Genomic DNA, 18,639 nt, shown 5'->3' on the forward strand with positions numbered 1-18,639 from the left:
TCCTGTTGAAAACCTGGACCTAAAATTCTGTGCGCCTGATTCTCCTCTCACATCGATTTTGCAGCTCTGTCAAAGTTCAGTTCAGCTGCTCCTGGTTTACATCAGGATCAGAATCAGGCCTTGAAATCAGAATCAGGCCTTGAAAGCTAACAAAGTCCCTTATGTGAACATGCCCACAAACTAACACCACTTACTATACTGTTCTTATAGAATTTCATGGCCTGAAGGTATAGTCTGTATATATGGACAGGTAGAAGGTTATGCACAAGGTATTGAATTTCCTTCAAGCCTCATCTTCTGCTGTGAAGTGAGTTCCTGTGGTGAGCAGCTTGTGGTTTTCAGTACAATAACCTGTTGTGTTTCCACATGCACTTTCAGATTCACTGGCATGTTTACAATACTGGCAAATCAAACACCTCTTTGTTCAAATGTCACTTCAACAAAAACCTCCACTATGCGCCGGTTCCTGGCTTTATCCAGTAATCTAGATTTCTTTCAAGTTGCTCTGCTTCAATCCAAAGTCGCTTAGAGGTTGTGTGGGTGTGTGCAAATACTAGTGGAGTGCTAATTTTGGTGAGGAATTAATACATGAACTGAATGTTGAAGACATGCTTTAAATACACAGACCAGCTGGGAGATGGTCTTAGATTCTATGGGGAATGCAGCTCCGGTTATTAATCCAGTCAGTCATTGGATGCTGCCTCTCATTCTTAATCATGTTTTTCTGATGTTGTATTGCCCACTTTTGCAGGTCATTAAACTAGACTTACAGCTTTTCTACACAAAAAAGTTCGTTATAGCTCTGCTGGAAAGCAGTACAATTGCCCGAGTGTGGATGCAGTCATATTAATGAAAAGGTGCTGACACCCGTGTAGCTTATTCCCGAGAAGGGAAGAGGAATAAAGCAATACTAGAGCTTCTACGGGTAAAGCTAGACCAGTAAAAATCACATCCCTAACCAAAATACTTATATTGGTAAAAAGTCCTGTGTACATCAGGCCTTAATGTTACTGGGGATTATGAACAGGCATGGGGCAGAGAGCACAGCTGTATATCTTCAGAAGGAAGTGAAGGAGTTTCTGATAAATAAAAGCCTGACCCAGAAAAGTGCTGAGCGCCCTCCGTTCCCACCAAAATCAATGGGAGATGGGGACACTCAACACCTTCTAGAAGGTGCTCAGCACCTCCTAGGATCCAGGCCAAAAAGCAAACAGAAAGAGGCTGGATACCCAGCGTTGTTCACCTGAGGCACTCAGTGCATTTTTAGAGGAAATACAGCAGGAACAGCAGAGAGAGCGCACGCGTGCGTGTGGGGCAACATTTGTCATTCCTGTGCTGAGGGGACCCCCTTACAGGGTGAGAAGTCAGTTTTGCATCCCCTGTAGCCCATGCGTTTCTTGACCTTTCCACCCAGGTTACCATGCAGCTTTTGCAGTCAGGACACTTTCCCAGTAGGAAGTGAACTGAGATCGCCAACTTGTTTCACACAGGCCCCTGCGCAGCTGGCAGCTGGGAATTGCATTCACTCACTGCTGCAGCCTTGGATCCAATTAAGAGACAGGTAGAAAGGTCTTTTATCTCCGTGGAAATGTCCTAACTTACTGTATTATAGATCCATTTTTTGTGATCTCCCCATGGCAAAAATCTAAGCCTCTCCTGTCGTTTTGCTGAGCATTCTCTTCCCGTTCCAGGTTTTTAATGAAAGCCTCTGGAGGTAACTTTATTTAAGACGGAGGTGGCGGCTGATGGACTAAGAGGCCTGCAAAGTGTAGGAATGGCTCGTCGTAAAATACAGCTGCACTCAGTGAGGTCTGCTCCGCAGGACTAATGTTTATGGCAAGTGAGCTGAGTCTCTGTGAGCTTTAAGCAGAAAATGAAATGGAAAATGCCCCACCCTTGGGGTTCTCTCCAGGTCTATGTCCTGTCCCCCAAAAAATCATTTTGACCCCTTTCCCACTCATGTTAGGTCTTCTCAAGCATCCGTGCAAATAGAATGGAAAGAGAAGACTGAGTAAAGGTTAACCCCTTGTTCACCAGGGAGCAAGAATTGCCCCTGCACTCTGTCTCTAGGCCTTTACCTGTTATCCAGAGTTTGTAGGTTCTTATATTCTCACTGCATCCAGCAGCAGCATCCACCTGCCTCCGTTTTCCAGTTTGCCATCAGGCCTGTAGCATCTGTCTGTGGTGGTGCAGGTAGTTCTGTAATGGTGAGGCATAGTGCTGTGCAGGACCTGGAGTTTCGTTTCACTGTTGACTTTTTAATTTTATATGATAATTTAAAATATAGAATAAAATAAAATAAAGTTCAAAACAAAAAGTCATCTCAATATGAACAATCAAAACCATTCCAATGAGACCTTTTGATTTAATGGAAAGGCTTCATTTTCATTTGATTTTTTTTAAAAAAAGGAAATGTTAATGAATTCGACATATTCCCATGGAAAGTTTTGAGTTTGACAAAACGACATTTTCCAGTGGCAAACTGTTGCCTGGGAAATTTTCCAGCCAAATCTAGTTAAGATTTTGGTTTCTCTGGACTGCACCTTCCCGTTTCTGAGGAGTCTGTCTGGAGGGACAGCTGTCACTTTGTGAGGAGGAGCTAGCACAGCATCCTATGGAGGAGGCACGCATGCATACGACGTTCCCTCCCGGAGACTTTACTTTCATGCTTTGTTTCCCTAAATCTAAAATGAGACCCCACCGATCAAAACTAATTAGGGCGCTGGTGCACTGAAACCACTGCCTATCTCATGCTGAGCAATATTGTCGCATTGTTTCCTTGAGTTCCTCTGTCTGCCTGTATCCACCTGTTATCTCTTGTCTTATTTGTAAGCTCTTTGGAGGAAGGGACAATCTCTTGCTCTATGTTTGTATGGTACCCGGCACACTGGGGTTTTGGTCTGTTCCTGGAGCTGCTAGGTACTACAGCAATACAGCTCCATCCCCTCCTAACCCTCCATCCCCAAACATCATGAAACTAACATGCTGTTCACCACCATCCCATTGTTCATTCTGCTTGAGTGTTCTACCCCTTCCTCCATGCTGCCTCTGTCCTGTCTATTTCACTTGTAAACTCTTCAGGGCAGGGACTTTCTGCTACTCAATTTGTGATAAACATGATTAATAATAACAACAAAACATGGATCAGGTCAAGGAGAGGCTGAGGATGGCAGCGGAGAGACACATCAAGGAGGACTACAAGAGATGGAGGGAATGAACTTTAACAGGCTATTTACACTGGTAATGTGACTTATTTGTGGGACGGGACCCTTCTGATTAAAACGAGTGGTATAGCACACCCACATACGGCCTGACACATTAACCTTCTAGTCTCAGAACATTAACTTGACCAGGTATAATATCTTCCAGGTGATACTTCAGTAAATACACACATTTAGCCAGTTTTAGTTGCAAAGACAGCACAATGCTGGGTCTAGAATGCCCAAGACAGGATCCTAAAAAGCTAAAGGAACAGATGCTGTGTGCTTAATACTGAATGAGCACACCAGCATGGTAACACAGAGACACTGCAGTGCTGGAGATGCTGCTTTTGGGATGAGATATGGCACTCAGGACCTGACCATCTATGGACAAAGAAGAGTGGGTAGCATCTTCCCTTGAACTCAGATGCTAGCCTTGGTGTCCAGGCCAGATTACAGTATGGGTAGTTAGTAGACCTGGTTAAAAAAAAATTTAAAAAAATGGCAACGCTTTCCAAGAAATTTTTTTGAACAAAACAAAATTTCATTTCATTTAACATTTGCTTTTTTTTTTTGACGAATCAATTCAAATAAAAAATGTTTTGATTCAAATTGAATGGAATAGAAACCAAAATATTTTGGCTTTCAGTCTTCCTTGTTGATTTGTTTTATTTTTTTCCCCCACTGGAAAGGGGGAGGGGAAGGAATAGGGGGAGAGAAACCAAACCAAACCAAGAAAAGGTGAAAACAATAATTCCATTTGAGTTGAACTGAAAATTTCTTATTTTGCATCATTTTGTCAAATATTGGAAAATTTAGAATTTTTTTCACAAAAAATTTTTGTACAGTTTAATCAGGTAATTTTCATCAACTTAGAATTGATGCAAAATACTTGCCCATTCCTAGCACTTACCATTCAGTCTTTGGCTCTAGTTGGATATAAACATCTCTCACCACATCCTGTCCTAGTCTGTGTAGCATTGCTTGGCTCCGTGACACAGCTCCCAGTGTCCTTTAATAACAAGCAAGGATTGCCCAGCTCACTAGACAACAATAAATGGCACAAGTGTGGAATAACCCTCATGGCTCCCTCACCCCATTAACCTGAGGCCCAGAGGCAATTGGACCAAACTTACCTTCCTTCACCTCTCTCAGGAAAGACCCCTTGCTGGAGATGAAGAGAAAAGCACTGTGCAGAAGTTAGAGGAAGAATGCCTGAGGGATCCAATGCGACTCACCCATGATGCTTTGCTTCTCATTAGCTGAACTGACATGAGTGAAAAGCTGAACCATTGAGACAGTTTAATTAACTGAGCCAGCAATCTTGTCTCTCCCACCCATATCCTTAAATGCCCATCTCCCACACCCGTGAACCTCCCCACTCTTCATCACACTCCAGTAAACTCTAGTTTCCTCTTTCTGCAAACTTCCAATAGGCCCCATTTCCCTCCTTCCATAAGACCTTCCACTAGAACCCAGCTGCCTCCTTCTCTGTTCAATTGGCCCTTGCGCCAATCTTCGTGTCCCGCCAATACGCCTCTGCCCATCCCTCCTCATGACTTTCCCAAAGGCCTCAAACCTCTCCTCTTTCTCCATGACCCTTCACACGGACCACGTCTGCCACCTACCTATACCGCTGGTGTGTAGGTGTGTGAGCGGGGGGCATGCATGTGTGTGAGTGAGAGATGGGTGATTCAGTGGGGGTTAACAAAGAAATATCCAATACCTTAAAATCCCTGGGACTGGGAGCTTTCTGGCGGAAGTACTGTAAAAACCCAGCCAGCCAAGAACCAAATCAGAGGAATGCCAAGGAGATCACCCAGTGAGGCAGAAGAAGAATGAAAATAGTGCTTTTAATATAATTTACAGCAAACTTACAGTATGTATTTCACATCACATATTTCTAAACTGCTCATCTGGAAAATATAAGCTGCAAAAATACAGAATGCAGTACTCAAAATATATCGAGCATGTGGTTTCTTTTTCTTTCTCTTTCTTTTTCCCCCAAATCAATTGGTCAGTGAAATATTTCCTTTTCCAAACCAGGTTTGGATTTATTTTGGAAGTGCTGCTGAAAGCCCTTAAAATCATAAGCGCTCCAGACAGCAAATTTCAAAGAATTAAAAAAAAAAAAAACCTTCCCGTCTGGCACAATAGGAAGAGATTAACATGCAGCCTAAGACAGGGGGTCTTTCAGCTCATCAAGGATCCAGGGCAGGATGCTGCAGGTCACTTGTGATATAACCGCTTGGAAATGGATGTGGAATCCGCCTATGCAGAGAAGGTCTTGCACACAAAGGCATGCTGGCATATACAGGGGGTTCTTACTGGGTAGTGAGAAGTATGTGGAACACTTGCTGCATGTTCATAAGCAGGGTAAGCCCCACTGACCCATCCTGTACGTGCAGCAGAGGGACCTCTGTGGAAGACTTTCATAGACACAGGCAAAGCAAACTAGGTGGAATGGTCTTGCATGTTCAACAGGATGACCTACATATGGAAGTGTCTCATGGCCATGGACAGTGCAGTCTGACAGAATCACAGAAATGTAGGGATGGAAGGAACCTTGAGAGCTCATCAAGTCCAGCCCCCTGTGCTGAGGTAGGATCAAGTAAACCTAGACCATCCCTGACAGATGTTTGTCCAACTTGTTCTTAAAAATCTCCATTGATGGGAATTCCACAACCTCTCTTAGCAGCCTATTCCAGAGCTTAACAACCCTTATGGTTAGAAAGTTTTTCCTAATAGCTAATCGAAATCTTCCTTGCTGCAGATTAAGCCCATTGCTTCTTGCTCTACTTTCAGTGGACATGGAGAATAATTGATCACCATCCTCTTAATAACAGCCTTTAACATATTTGAAGCCTTATCAAGTCACTCCTCAGTCTTCTTTTCTCAAGACCAAACGTGCCCAGTTTTTTAACCTTTCCTCTGTGGTCAGGTTTTCTAAAGCTTCTATCATTTGTGTTACTCTCCTCTGGACTCTCTCCAATTTGTCAACATCTTTCCCAAAGTGTGGCACCCAGAACTAGACACAGTCCTTCACCTGAGTCCTCCTCAGTGTCAAGTAGAGTGGGACAATTAGCTCCCCTGGCTTACATACAACACTTCTGATAATGCACCCCAGAATGATTGTAGCCTTTTTTTTAAGCTAATAGAAGATCTCCTGCACTTGAGGATGTCACCCAATGAGGGTCTCATACCCAAGAGCAGTGGCATCCAATTTTTCCCAGTGACATTTTGAACTTTTTAAGAATGGAAAAAAAAAAAATTAAAACAAGATTCCTTCAGACTTTGGAAATTCTCTAGAAGGGCAAACATGATGCTTAGTGGGGCAGGTGGCAAGTCTTCTGCATCTCAACATACTGGCACTTTGCTTCTTATAGTTGCATGGAGCAAAAGATGAGGAGGAGAGAATGGGGGCAGGGAATGAAAGTCCCTAAAGTTTCCATTTGTTTAAAAGCCTGCAGAGTTCGCAAGAGACCCGGAGGGACTAGCTGGCCAAGTCGGATCAGGGAAGCTTGTTTCTCAGCCTGCTCTGATCTTAAAGCTCTCAGTCTATTCAACTGGAGCTACAACTGAAGGATCTCAGGGGACAAGAAAAATAATCAGGTCACATAGGCATGGCAAACTCTCCTCATCAACCCCTTCATAAAGAAAACAATGAAAGAGAAATCAGATCCCCCATAACATTGCTTTTCCCACTATCATGAATGAGATTGTCCAGTTCTGGCTAGGAAATACTTGTTCTGTTTAATGCCCACTTTAAGTAAAGAGCTGCTCTTTCTTGTATAAATTGCCTGCCTGGCTGAGGTTCAGATAGCACTCCTGTATTGTACATACAGCAAAGCAATGCCATATATATGCAGTGAATGCCTTTGACACATTTCTAGCTTACACAGCCACAAACATCCTTAGGTCTGGAATGGCCCATATAACAGAGGAAGAAATACTGCTGCTGGGCGTTGCATCAAAAATCTAATGAAGATCATATTTATGGTACTTTATTCACATAATATTCCTGTATAATACAATGCAATACAATACAGCGTTCCATTTCAGTGGTAGGCACTATGAGTTTAAAAAGATCACAGCCCTTCTCCCCACCCATTTGGACATTGCACCAAAGAGAAACAAGAGATCGCTTTTGCTTGAAAATGGTATCTTGTCCCAGGGCCACCATACTTCCCTGCTGAGCTGAGATCTAGGACAGATGCTTTCCAGATGTGGCTGATAGGAACTGCTCTCATGTACTAAGGAATAAGACGCAATGGCTAGAACTCTTTAGTAGGTGAAATTGTCAAGAAGCCACCAGATGTCTTAGAGCATTCAGGTCTGGTGGAAAGGGTCACGGACTGGATCACAGGGGTGTCATCTTTATTCAAGTTTGTGTTAGCAAGAGTTATGAGGATCCAAAAAGACAACGCTGAGATGTGGGTTGACAATGGTAAATGCACAATTTATGTGAGCTATGCTGTAGGAAGGATAAGCATTCTGAAGGGCAAAATAGCATGTGGCGAAGGAAAGATATCTCTTTGTTGTCCTGATGATTAACAACTTGGTTATGTCTGACTTCTAATCCTCTATTGGGATATTGTGCCTGATATTATAGCTGTACATACAATGCAAAAAAATTTCCAAAAATACTTATTTTTGGTACCAATTTGCTTGGCCCATGTTCATGCTCTTTTTGTGTTTGCTCTCTGTGATTATTCTTATGAAGGACTAACTGGCCGCAATGTTCTCGGAAGCAGAGAAATTTAAGCAGTTATTAACAAACCCGGACAATGAATTTTTAGAATCAGATCCTCAGCTGGTATAAATTGGCCTAATTTCAATGGAGCTATGCTGAATTGTACCAGCGACGCATGTGACCCTGGATTCACATTCATGAATACATGCACCAAAACTCTGATTCTAAAATTATATTCATCTGGTTCAGAAACAGAAACATCCCACATTACTTACATGTCCAATCAAAATTAACCAACCCAGGCCAAGTGTCAAATATTCTCAATGAATGATTCACAATCAACCTATAGGCTAATGATTACGTGCAGAAATGTTTGGCAAATAAATTAAAGAGGTTCTTAAGCTCTTCAATGACAATTCACAAATGGGGAAGAGGGAGGGGAGGGGAGGGGAAGGGAAGGAAAGGGAAATTCATCTAATACATTATTTGTCCAGCTCTTCCTGACACGTCTCTTGTTGCTTATTGCCATCCAGTGGTGGCAACCACTTCATGGAAAATATAGTCCTAGAAGTTGTTGCACTTGAAATTGTTGGATTATAACTGGTATGTTCCTTTTTTATGGGGAATCCTTACATCAGACTGTGACCGTCTGCTCCAGCCCACTTGACAATTGGCAGCTTTTGTTAATAATTTTCACTCTTTCCTTTTTAATGAAAAGATAAAAAGGCTACTTGGTATTCTAAAGGCTATAAAATCTTGGAATCTTTTGAGTCATTCCATTCCACCAAGTAAATATAGATTGAAGCAAACGTTCAATAAGCAAAACAATACATAATGGACGTACATACTAAGTCCCTAATCTTGCAAGGAGCGCCATTCAGATAGATTCCTGTGCCCACAGGAAGCCCCGTTGACATCAACGTTTTCATGTGAGCATAGGGGACTTACAACTCATTGCAGGACTGAAGCCTAAAAAAGTAATATATGTTTTTACTCATTCCAAGGAAAAGAAAATGATTAATTTGCTCATAATTACACAGAGCCTGCCCCTGCCCCATTGAATTCAGGGAACCAGATCAGAGCCAAAGATTTTACTAGGCAGCACTAGTTAAAAGAAAAGTATCCAATATCTGAAAATTGTCTAGAGAGTATTTTCTAGTGAAGCAATTGAATTAAGACTTGCATTTGCTGGAAAAGCTAGTGGAATGATGGAAAATGTCATTTACATCTTATAAGGAATGACAGATTCAGTATGTAAAAGCAAGACAAAATGGATCAGGTTTTCAGTGTAGCTGATGGGCCGAAACCAAATGAGATGTTCTGGTTTCTCAGGCAAATGTAAACAACAGTGTTAATATCTTTGAATACAGATTATTGGCTTGCTAGGACTGAATTGCTTTCTTTGTATTTGGCATTGTTAAGCGGGAGAAAAGGCACCATCTAGGCAAAGGAACTAGCAGTCCCTTGCAAAATTACTGGTCTGAAATTCAGGCTGGTGAAAGAGCCCAGTGGGCAGCCTGGAAGAGATGTCTAAAGGCTTGAGGTTTTGAAACGGGGCTAAAGACAGTGCACAAATCCCATTAAAGATTAGCTGAAGTTGGGTGCCTAATTCTCTTAGGGACCTTTGAAAACCCAGTTCACAATGCCTGGTCAGTTATAGTTATTTCTTCCCTTCTTGAGTCAGTCTGATCCATCATGAGATCACATCAAGCTGGGCTTATACCAAGTAACGATTACTGAATCGCTTTCCTTAAGTCTGCATGCTAGTCTACAAGACTCGTATTTTGGCTATCTCTAAGCAAAGACATACTGCAGGGTCCTGAAACCGTCAAATCACAGAGAACTGATAGCACCACAACCTTTTAGGATTGGTGTTGCGGGTCAGTGGAATGGTGAGTCATGAGAAGAGTAGGTAACATGGGAGCAAGTGATCTCTGCTTTAGAAAAGGGCAGGAGTGCACAGGCCTTTGCCAGTTCCCTCTCTCTCTCAAAGGTCAAAGCAGCTCAGAATCATGACCTTTATTGCTTTTACAGGGCCCTAGGCACAAAGAAATGGTGGGAACTTTGCACCCATTAATCATAGAGAGAATGTGTGTGTGTGTGTGTGTGTGTGTGTGTATGAGTGATTTGGAAGCCTTATCTCTATGAAGATAGCTCATGTGAAATTAGGGAGGGATACACATACATAGATGGCTTTAAAGGGAGAGTGGGAATTTGTTTGGAAACCTCTGAACAAAAGAACAAACAATGTTTCAGTCCTATGAGGTATTTGCAGAAGAGCTTTTAACACCAATTTTCCCCACTCCCTCTTACAAAACCAAAACAAATAACACACCTAGATCACCTAAATCACAGGGAAAGGCTGAGGCCAGCTGGGAGAAATATTCTTTAACAGCAGCAGCAACAGACTCTGTCTCCTGGTAAAGTTTCACAACTGACAGTGTTGGGAGCCTTGAGGTTGCCTCTGGGTCTGTTGTGGAATCAGACTGCGGATTGCTAAATTGCCCCTGCTTTCTCTCCCAAGACGCTCGGTACCCTGGGAGGAAGAGCACAACTGGTTGATGCAGAAAGGTGTGGGTAGGATGCACAGCTCTTAACATCGCTTTAAACAATGAAAAACAATTGGGGATGACATACTGTATTTTGAAGGGGGAATATAAAGATTGTCTAAAGATTTTCTTTAAAGATTTTTGTTTTTACATGCCCAAGCTATTTGGAAATTCTGAAATCCCTCTTCAAACGTTTTCTGCTCACCCCAACATTTCATTTCTAAGCATTGCTAATTCAACTCCCTGGGAGTTAATTCCCTCCCTCTCCCTCATGCCCTGCTCAGACAGGATAAAGGTAGCGTGAGAGCTGAGGTTTGATGCCTCGAATGTATGGGATTTCCAAAGAGTGGTGTAAGGCCCTTCCTAGTGAACAGAGGGGAAGTGGTGGTAATTCAAGTGATCGTAAAATTCCCACCATGTCATCCAACCAAAACTCTGGGGCAGACAGGCTGAGAATTTGAATGGAAAGGTATCTTCCCCTCTTGCTCTGGTGAGACGCACAAATGGATTTCTACAAGTATAAAGACATCGTCTCTAAATGCATCACAGCATTTAAAGGGCCCAGTGTGCAAAGTACTAATGGCTTGATTCTGCTCTCACCTGCACCACGTTCACACTGGGATTATCCTCCAATTTCACTGGGCCCCCAAATGGGATGATGAATTTTCAAAAAGATCTCCTTAGAAGGCCGTTGCCAGGCAGCAAAGCACAGTATTTGGGGACAATGTTGAAACTGAGATAGACCTCAACAAAAACCCTGACTCCAAATGCCCTTCAACCTAGGGGAAGGTAGGATAGGGATCTGAGCGTCAGAGCTTGGGTCTTGCCTCTGCTTTTTTCTTTCAGGAAGAGGATCTTTCCAATTCCATCTCCTGCATGGTAAAGTCTTTCTTGAAAAAGGAAGTGAAGTGCTACAAAAGCTATGTGGCATCCATTTTTGGGGTGTAGGAGGCTGAGTTGAGATTATTCACTCCCGACTGTACAATTAAAAGCAGGGAACATGCAAAACTGACTTGGGACTTTGAAATCAGCAAAGCAAAGAAACTGCTGGGGCACTTTGAGTATTTGGTTCCATATTTTGTTTTAAATGCATGGATACACCCGTTTCCCATGTGACAGCACCAAAATGCTATGAAAAAAGCCCTTGATGATACTAGGATTCCAAGCTTCCTAAAAAAGAGCTTTTCAAAAGCAATGTTATCAAAAGAAAGAAATAGACAATCACAACTGCACAAGATACAAAATAATTAGGTACAAAAGTAACAAAACAGCCCAGCTCAGGCTGAGCTTTCCATACACAACCAAGAAACCAGATAAAGAGAGAAAAAAAAAAAGTAAAAAAACAAATCAACCAAAGAAATGAAATGATAGTTCATGCCTCGCCATCCTATTTTCTGCAACATTGGTAAGATGGGCTTTTGATTGTACATCCAATTACTAACACACCACAGCTCTAGGACTCTTTTCAGTTTGTTTTGCATCATGCCAGCATATTATTCTCATTCACCCTAAATTTTTAGAGAAAAAAAAAATCCAACCTGCAAAAGGATTTATAGACCTTCAAGAACTCAGGCATCGAGACATGTTATTTGTGGTGTGTGTAGTATAAATCTATGAGCTAACATCTGAAAAGGCAACATTCTATAAGCAATAAATTTTCAAAACAAGGAAAACTGTACAGGAAAATTTCAAAGGCTTATACTTGACAATTATACATATTTTATGAGACAGTTATGCAACCTGTCCCTTTGTTTAATTCATTGGCTTATTGATTCAGTATCTCTATTTCAGCAGACAGGCTATAATAAACAGATCTAAATATTGTGGTTTAAAAGCATCATTTACCACCGAATAGATAAAAATGGTACTGCATAACGTTCTTTTCCCCTCCCACTCTTCTCTTTATCAAATGATTCTGTACAAGGCTCCAAGTCAATAATCAAAACATATATAGTTACAATATTGGTTGAGCATTTGGCACAGTGCAGTTTATTTGATATACTGGGTTCTTTGCCCTTACTGTTGCTGCACATTTAATGCAGTGCATAAATTACGAACACGCATGTAAAGTCAAGTCAGTCAGCTGGACATGGTCTTATACTGCCAGCGTTTAACTGTCTCAGTTAGAGCAAGATCTGCTAAAATGGTACTGAGCACGAATGAAAGTTAACCTCATTGTCCCACGGTGGGGATTTTGGTTCATCCACTGCCTGCAATGGACCTGACTCTGGGAAGCTCTCCCACTCCTGGGACACATGGGAGCTACACCCTGTGTTTAGTTTGACATGACAGGTTATGTCTCTAAATGTTTGAAGGTTTACAACAGCTTTAAAAGACAAACAAAACCTGAGATTTTGAATTAACAATGCTAATCCTTCAAATGCTACTAACATTTACTCCATTGGAAAAATGACCAGTTGCAGTTATGGTTGGGGAAAATTCATTAAATAATAGCCACTTTTTATTGCTTAACAGTAGGAGTGCCCTGGAAAAAGATTACATAGGAAAAGCAAGATCCAATGCCCACTGAAGTCAATAGAAAGACTCCCCTTGATTTCAAAGGGCATTGGACAAGACTGATTCAAGAGACAAAGTCAATTCCACTGCAGGATCCCTGGGGGAACCCCCTATAGAATTTGGATGTGATTTTCAAAAGTACTCAGTATTGGCCTAACTCAGGTCCTATTAATGGCCAATATTGGGCGCTTTTGAAAATTCTGCCCCTTTATGGAAGTCCTGTATGCAACTCTGCATTTGGCTAACAGTAAGCCAGTTTTGCCACCTTTCCTCACACGAGTGTTCTCCTTGAAATGAATGGGACTGTTCATGTGATATAAATCGTGTGAGGACTTGCATGAGTGGGCTCAGTATTCTCTCTCTCACACACATGCACACATAACAATTTTAAGGAACACTCCCATCCCAGCTTCGATTGCAAATAATATATATTTAAAAACTGGAGAGGACATAAACAAAGGGACTCTCCATCTATGTATTCACTTAGTCATACGTCATATGAAAAAATAATCCATACATTATTATATCATACTAGAATTCTCCAACTGATAATTATTTTTATAGAGTCACAGTGCATACACTCTCTCTTTTAATTTTTTTTAATAACATATGTCCTCATTGGTTTGACAGTGCATCAGAACAAAGGCGTACAGATTAAAAAAAATGCAGTGGATTAATGGACTCCCTCACATGACATATTGTGGTGTATTGAAAAGAAACCGGAAAAAAAATGCAATTGGCATAATAAATTTCCCCTATGGAACTGTCAGTGATTTAAGGGTTAACATGGATTGGAAAGATAGTTTGAAAAATCTTTAAAGGATTATGCAGACAAATGTTTGGAATTAAAAAAAAATGACAGAACATTTGGCAAGTGTAAGCAAATGACTTGAACTTTACTGGGTTTTAAGATCTGAGCACAGCCATTCACAGAGAACCAAAATCTGAGATCTGCTGGAAGGACAGTGGATCCTTTGACCACCAGTGTGTGCTGGCTAGAGGGTTTATAGCAGCATTCAAAGTATCTAACATGGACTCATGGCTGGTGACAGAATGTAAGTTTAATAACTCCAGCACTGTTCCCTCTTTGACATCACTGAGAGAATGCATTGGACTTGAACAGCACCCAGCCTGGCTAACCCTTAGCCCATATTGCAAAGGTGACAGGGCTTTACAGATTCCCAATGGCATGCAATGTCACTAACGCTTGTTCTGGAATTGCTGTTATTTGCTTGCTTCTTCTCATCAGGTGCCCAAGAATGTCCATCTGCTGAGGTCTCTGACAAAACCCTGGGTTTGCAGCTCCCAATGCTCTTGCAGGTGATTCTATCCTGGAAGATTGTACCATCATGGAAGGGGCTGGTACCCCAGTCGGAGTGGTTTTGTGTTCTCTCCAGCACGCCAACAGGATTTCAAAAATGATCCCATTTAAAGATTTCGTTATTCTGAATCCTGCGTGTGTCTGACTTTTGAGAAAAGGACAAAAGTTTCCTGTTTTTTTGTTTTTATTTTATTTTATCCTCTCTCTCTCTTAATTAAAAAGGACCCTTATATTATTAATATAGAGTTCATCCATCCTTAGTCACTATAAAACAGACTCCATGTTTTCACACCACTCATGATCTTCAAGGTTATAGATAAATTTTGTCCTATGTGACTGGTTTGGGGGCACAGAGTCCCGCCCCAGATTGTCTAAGGTGAGAGTAGAGGCAAAGAATTCACTGGTGCTCAGCCCGCCTTCATGGTTCTTGATGTATCTTTTATAGTTTTTCCTCAAGCACTGCCAAGTGGTTGTGTACAAGATGAATGCGAAAGATTTCAGGGCTATAGCAATGCTAACATACAGGTATCTATAGACGACATTGTCATACAATGCGCAGGCTCCTTGCTCGCCACAAAATGTGCTCCAGAACAGACACGTTGAGTCAATTCCAGCCCCAAAGATCAAGGGTGGTGGGATAAAACCTGTCAAAATAAAAGAAACATATCATGCGGTAGTGACCCTTGTGGTAGAGGGACAGGATCAGCCATAGTGAGTAGAAATGGGATTCTTTATTAAGGCTGATGGACATAGACAAACCTTGTAGTTCTCTCAGGATTTCTAATTCCTAGGCAAACTAAATACATCTGGTGCGTACTGTCACCTGTATGAACCCCTGAAGACCTGGTGTGGGCTCAGCAGTTATGGAAGGGATTGCTCACTATCCCACAAATACCACAACTCAGGTTTAAGTCGTTTGTCCTTACACTTCTGATTTGCTGTTTGAATAATAAGGCTGGTCACACAGTTTCATAAAGAAATGGTGAAGGGCCTAAGCTACAAAACTTGGCTCTGAATCCAGATCAAACTTTCCTGGTGTTCACATCCAGTCTGCTGAAGTCCATTCCAGAGCCTGAAATTTGCTGTGGAGCTCAGATCCCAATCTGAACTTTCCCCAAGTTTGGGGGAGTCAAAATCCATGATGTAAGGGAGAGGGGCAATGATCTCTAGTAAGTGCAGGGGAATAGACCTGAAAGAGAGTGATTCTGTCATTATCCCACAAAGTGAAATACCAACAGCAGAACCCTCACCTTGAATTACTACAGCGAAGGGCAAACCAGCATTTCTCAGCTGAACTCTGCTGCGAGTGGCATATAACAGGGCCATGACCTAAAAGCAATGCCCGAGGTCTCCTTAAACCCACACCGCAATATACTCTTTGAGTTCCCCTTTCTGCTTGGATACTGCAGGGGTCTCCAGTCTTATATCATCAAATAAACACCTATATTGCACTCTGACAAGATCCACAAGTGCTTTACAAACAGCGGGCACTGAAAACAGAGATCTATATCCCACATTTGAGCACATAAATTGGCACTTGTGCACCTAAATACCGAGCCCTTAACAATCAAAAGCAACTTCTGGATGCTCTGTGTTGTAGGAATCATTTCACCCACCTCTAAGGTATCTCTGTGGGGTGGAAAACAACATTTATTTAAAACTGATTAATCACATCACTGTAGGGTTTAGGACAGGAAATGAAGAATATCATTTCCAATAAAACCACACAGCAAATTTCAGGTTGGCAGAAAATAATTTCTTCTATTGGAATTTGGCCAGTAACACCCCATTTCCAGATACGGAGGTGACTAGAGCTCTAGAAACACCTATGCAGACGGAGAAACGTATGGACTGCAGTATCTGGCAGAGAGCTGATGAATTAGGAATCAAATGTCATCATTAACCCTGGATTTCTTGGCTTAAATGAGACACCACTCCTTAGCTTGACAAGAATGCCATTTCTTTGCTGTATGACAATATATGTCAGGAATACAAATACATTGATTGCCTGCTCCTTTGCCTCTGGGATGTGAAACCTCTTTATATTACCCTACTAATGACTAGAACTCTGCAGATTTTTGTTTGATTTTTCACATAGGCTAATAAATGCAGAAGTTATCAGGCTTTAACCAGTTATTAACACCAGGGAGATAAAACAGTAAATAAAAGCAGATAACTGGCTAACAGAAAGATATTCCCATCATTAGAAGAACTAGCTCTACTCATCAAATGTAAAGTGTGGTAATGCCCTGAAAAATGACACTGCAGAGTTCCCTGTTTGTTTTCTCAATGATTTCCAGATCAGACTGGGTCTGTTTGCAAGTTAAAAGGTGATTTTCTTTTCCTTTTCTTTTTTTAAATAAGCGCAGACAACTGCAAACTCACCAGGGATCTGAAAATTCAGCTGGGGTCTCTTCAAAACACAGCTAACAGAATGTGTTGAGGATGCACAGGGCAGAATGGAATCCAATTTACACTCCGAGAGCTGCACTGGCTCTGGAGTTCCATAGTAAGAGGAGTAAAAACTAGATGTTGGCTTGAAATAAACGTCCCAATCTGAACACCCTTGAGCTCTTGGGATCTGTTTCATTGGCCGCAAGAACCAAAACTAAGAAGTGCATGTGAATAAACTGAGTTCTTTAGGAAAAATAGTTGTGAAAGACTTTCAAGCCAGCAACCTACTTTGCATGGATGACCTTTTCAGGGCTATCTCCACAAGGGCTACAGACTTACAACAACTGAGATTAGATTTGACATTTAGAATGCTTTGGAATTAGGGGACGTCTATGGCTGCAGGCTTTGTGGCCCCCAAAGCCCAACTCAGTGGACAAGCCTTGCACCTACAGTGTGTCACACTGAGTGACGGTGAGGAAGTTGGATTTAAAACAAAATCATCAGAAACTCCATTGGTAACCAGCTGCATGTTTTGGGGACAAACTGCAAATACCATCTGGGAAGGAAAACATCCAGGATCTTATTGTCATGCATAAATCTGTTTGCTATTTCAGACGTGCACAGTCAATGCCGACAGTCGCCAATGCAATCCGGATGGAATTATCAGGCATGTCCGGGGGCTTCTGCCATTTGCAAAAGTCTTTTCACCTACAGATAAGCGTGAGGTGCAAAAGTTCAAACCCAGATTTGAACTTCCCCAGCTAGCAGAGGTATTTAGATATGCAGTTTTGATTCAGGTCCTTTCAATCCTTTCAATGACAGCCATATATGAAGAAGTGAGATGGTATTTGGAAAAGAATATCCATATCAGAGCCTCTTATACAATAGCTGCAGCTTTCAATACCACTGGGGCTCCAATGGCATTTCTTTTCTAAAAAAAAGACAGTAACACTTTTATACCAAGGCATTAATATTCTGCTCCATCACACCAGAATTCCTATGGAATACGATAATACAATCCAGCAGGATATCAAGAGAATTCAGTCATGTTTCATATTATTTCAGTGAATATTAAAAAGATTCAATCATGCGTTACTTCTTATTGCACAGTGTTGCACAAATTGCGGCTATATATATTTGAGAAGAAACTGCAGGGCTGTTTAAAGAAGCATCCTCTGTCTTACTAAAATCTATTAACTCAGATTGCACCTCTGGGTCTCATACCTTGGATATTTAATACACTCCTTTGGTTCAAGAAGAAGCTATTATAGTTCCCTTTTTAAGTCTAAGCTTAAAGGTGAACTGAAAAAGCTTTTAAAAATCAATCAATCTGGCCTCAAACCTCAAATTATTAAGGGCAAGTTTTGGATATCTTTACGCACACTGAGCAGTACCTTTCCCTTCATGTAGTCTCATAGCTGATATCCTCCTAGATGTATTATCTTATTCCACAGGAATTCTGCTGTGATAGGGTGGCATATGTTTTGCTACAAAAGAGTTACTGCTGTGTCAAGGGGACAACTAGAAGAGTAAAAGTGCTTCTCGCCCCGAGTATGGGTGGCAGAACCTTGCCCTAATGGAATTATACATTCTGACTTCTAAAAATAATAAATAATAAACTAAAATACAACTACAATAATAATAGAACATTGGTAACTACCATCACAAATACATTTACATTTGGAAAGTAAAATAAAAAAAGCATCTTCCCTCCCTTATTTAACTGCCGGGTCCTTTGTCTGGGATTCTGCATTTATCCGGCAAGAGCTGAGGCCAGGACAAGAACCTAAAGCAGTGTGGACAGTGAAAGGAAACACCATGCTTTAAGGGCCTGATCCAAAGTCCATGCAAGTCAACCAGAGAAATCCCATGGACTTCCCTGGGCTTTGGATTAGCCAACAAAAGCATGTGGCATTTTCTTCTTTTCTGAGCACTGAGGAAAGCTTTAACTTTCGATGAGGGAGT

At 41.5% G+C, this 18,639-nt stretch overlaps 1 protein-coding gene across 2 annotated transcripts in view; it reads right to left on the reverse strand.

Moving 5' to 3' along the window:
- Positions 1-7,188: 7,188 nt before the first annotated feature.
- SLCO3A1 (solute carrier organic anion transporter family member 3A1) overlaps positions 7,189-18,639 on the reverse strand; it is a 202,722-nt gene continuing 191,271 nt past the window's right edge. For both annotated transcript variants that reach the window (XM_067555643.1, XM_067555642.1), the window contains exon 10: positions 7,189-14,924. In XM_067555643.1, the coding sequence (XP_067411744.1) occupies positions 14,545-14,924 (380 nt within the window). In that variant the 3' untranslated portion in view covers positions 7,189-14,544. The remainder of the gene's footprint in view (positions 14,925-18,639) is intronic.

This window comes from Emydura macquarii, unplaced genomic scaffold, assembly GCF_026122565.2.
Source record: "Emydura macquarii macquarii isolate MOO-44397 ecotype Brisbane River unplaced genomic scaffold, CSIRO-AGI_Emac_v2 contig_1644, whole genome shotgun sequence".
NCBI lineage: Eukaryota > Metazoa > Chordata > Testudines > Chelidae > Emydura > Emydura macquarii.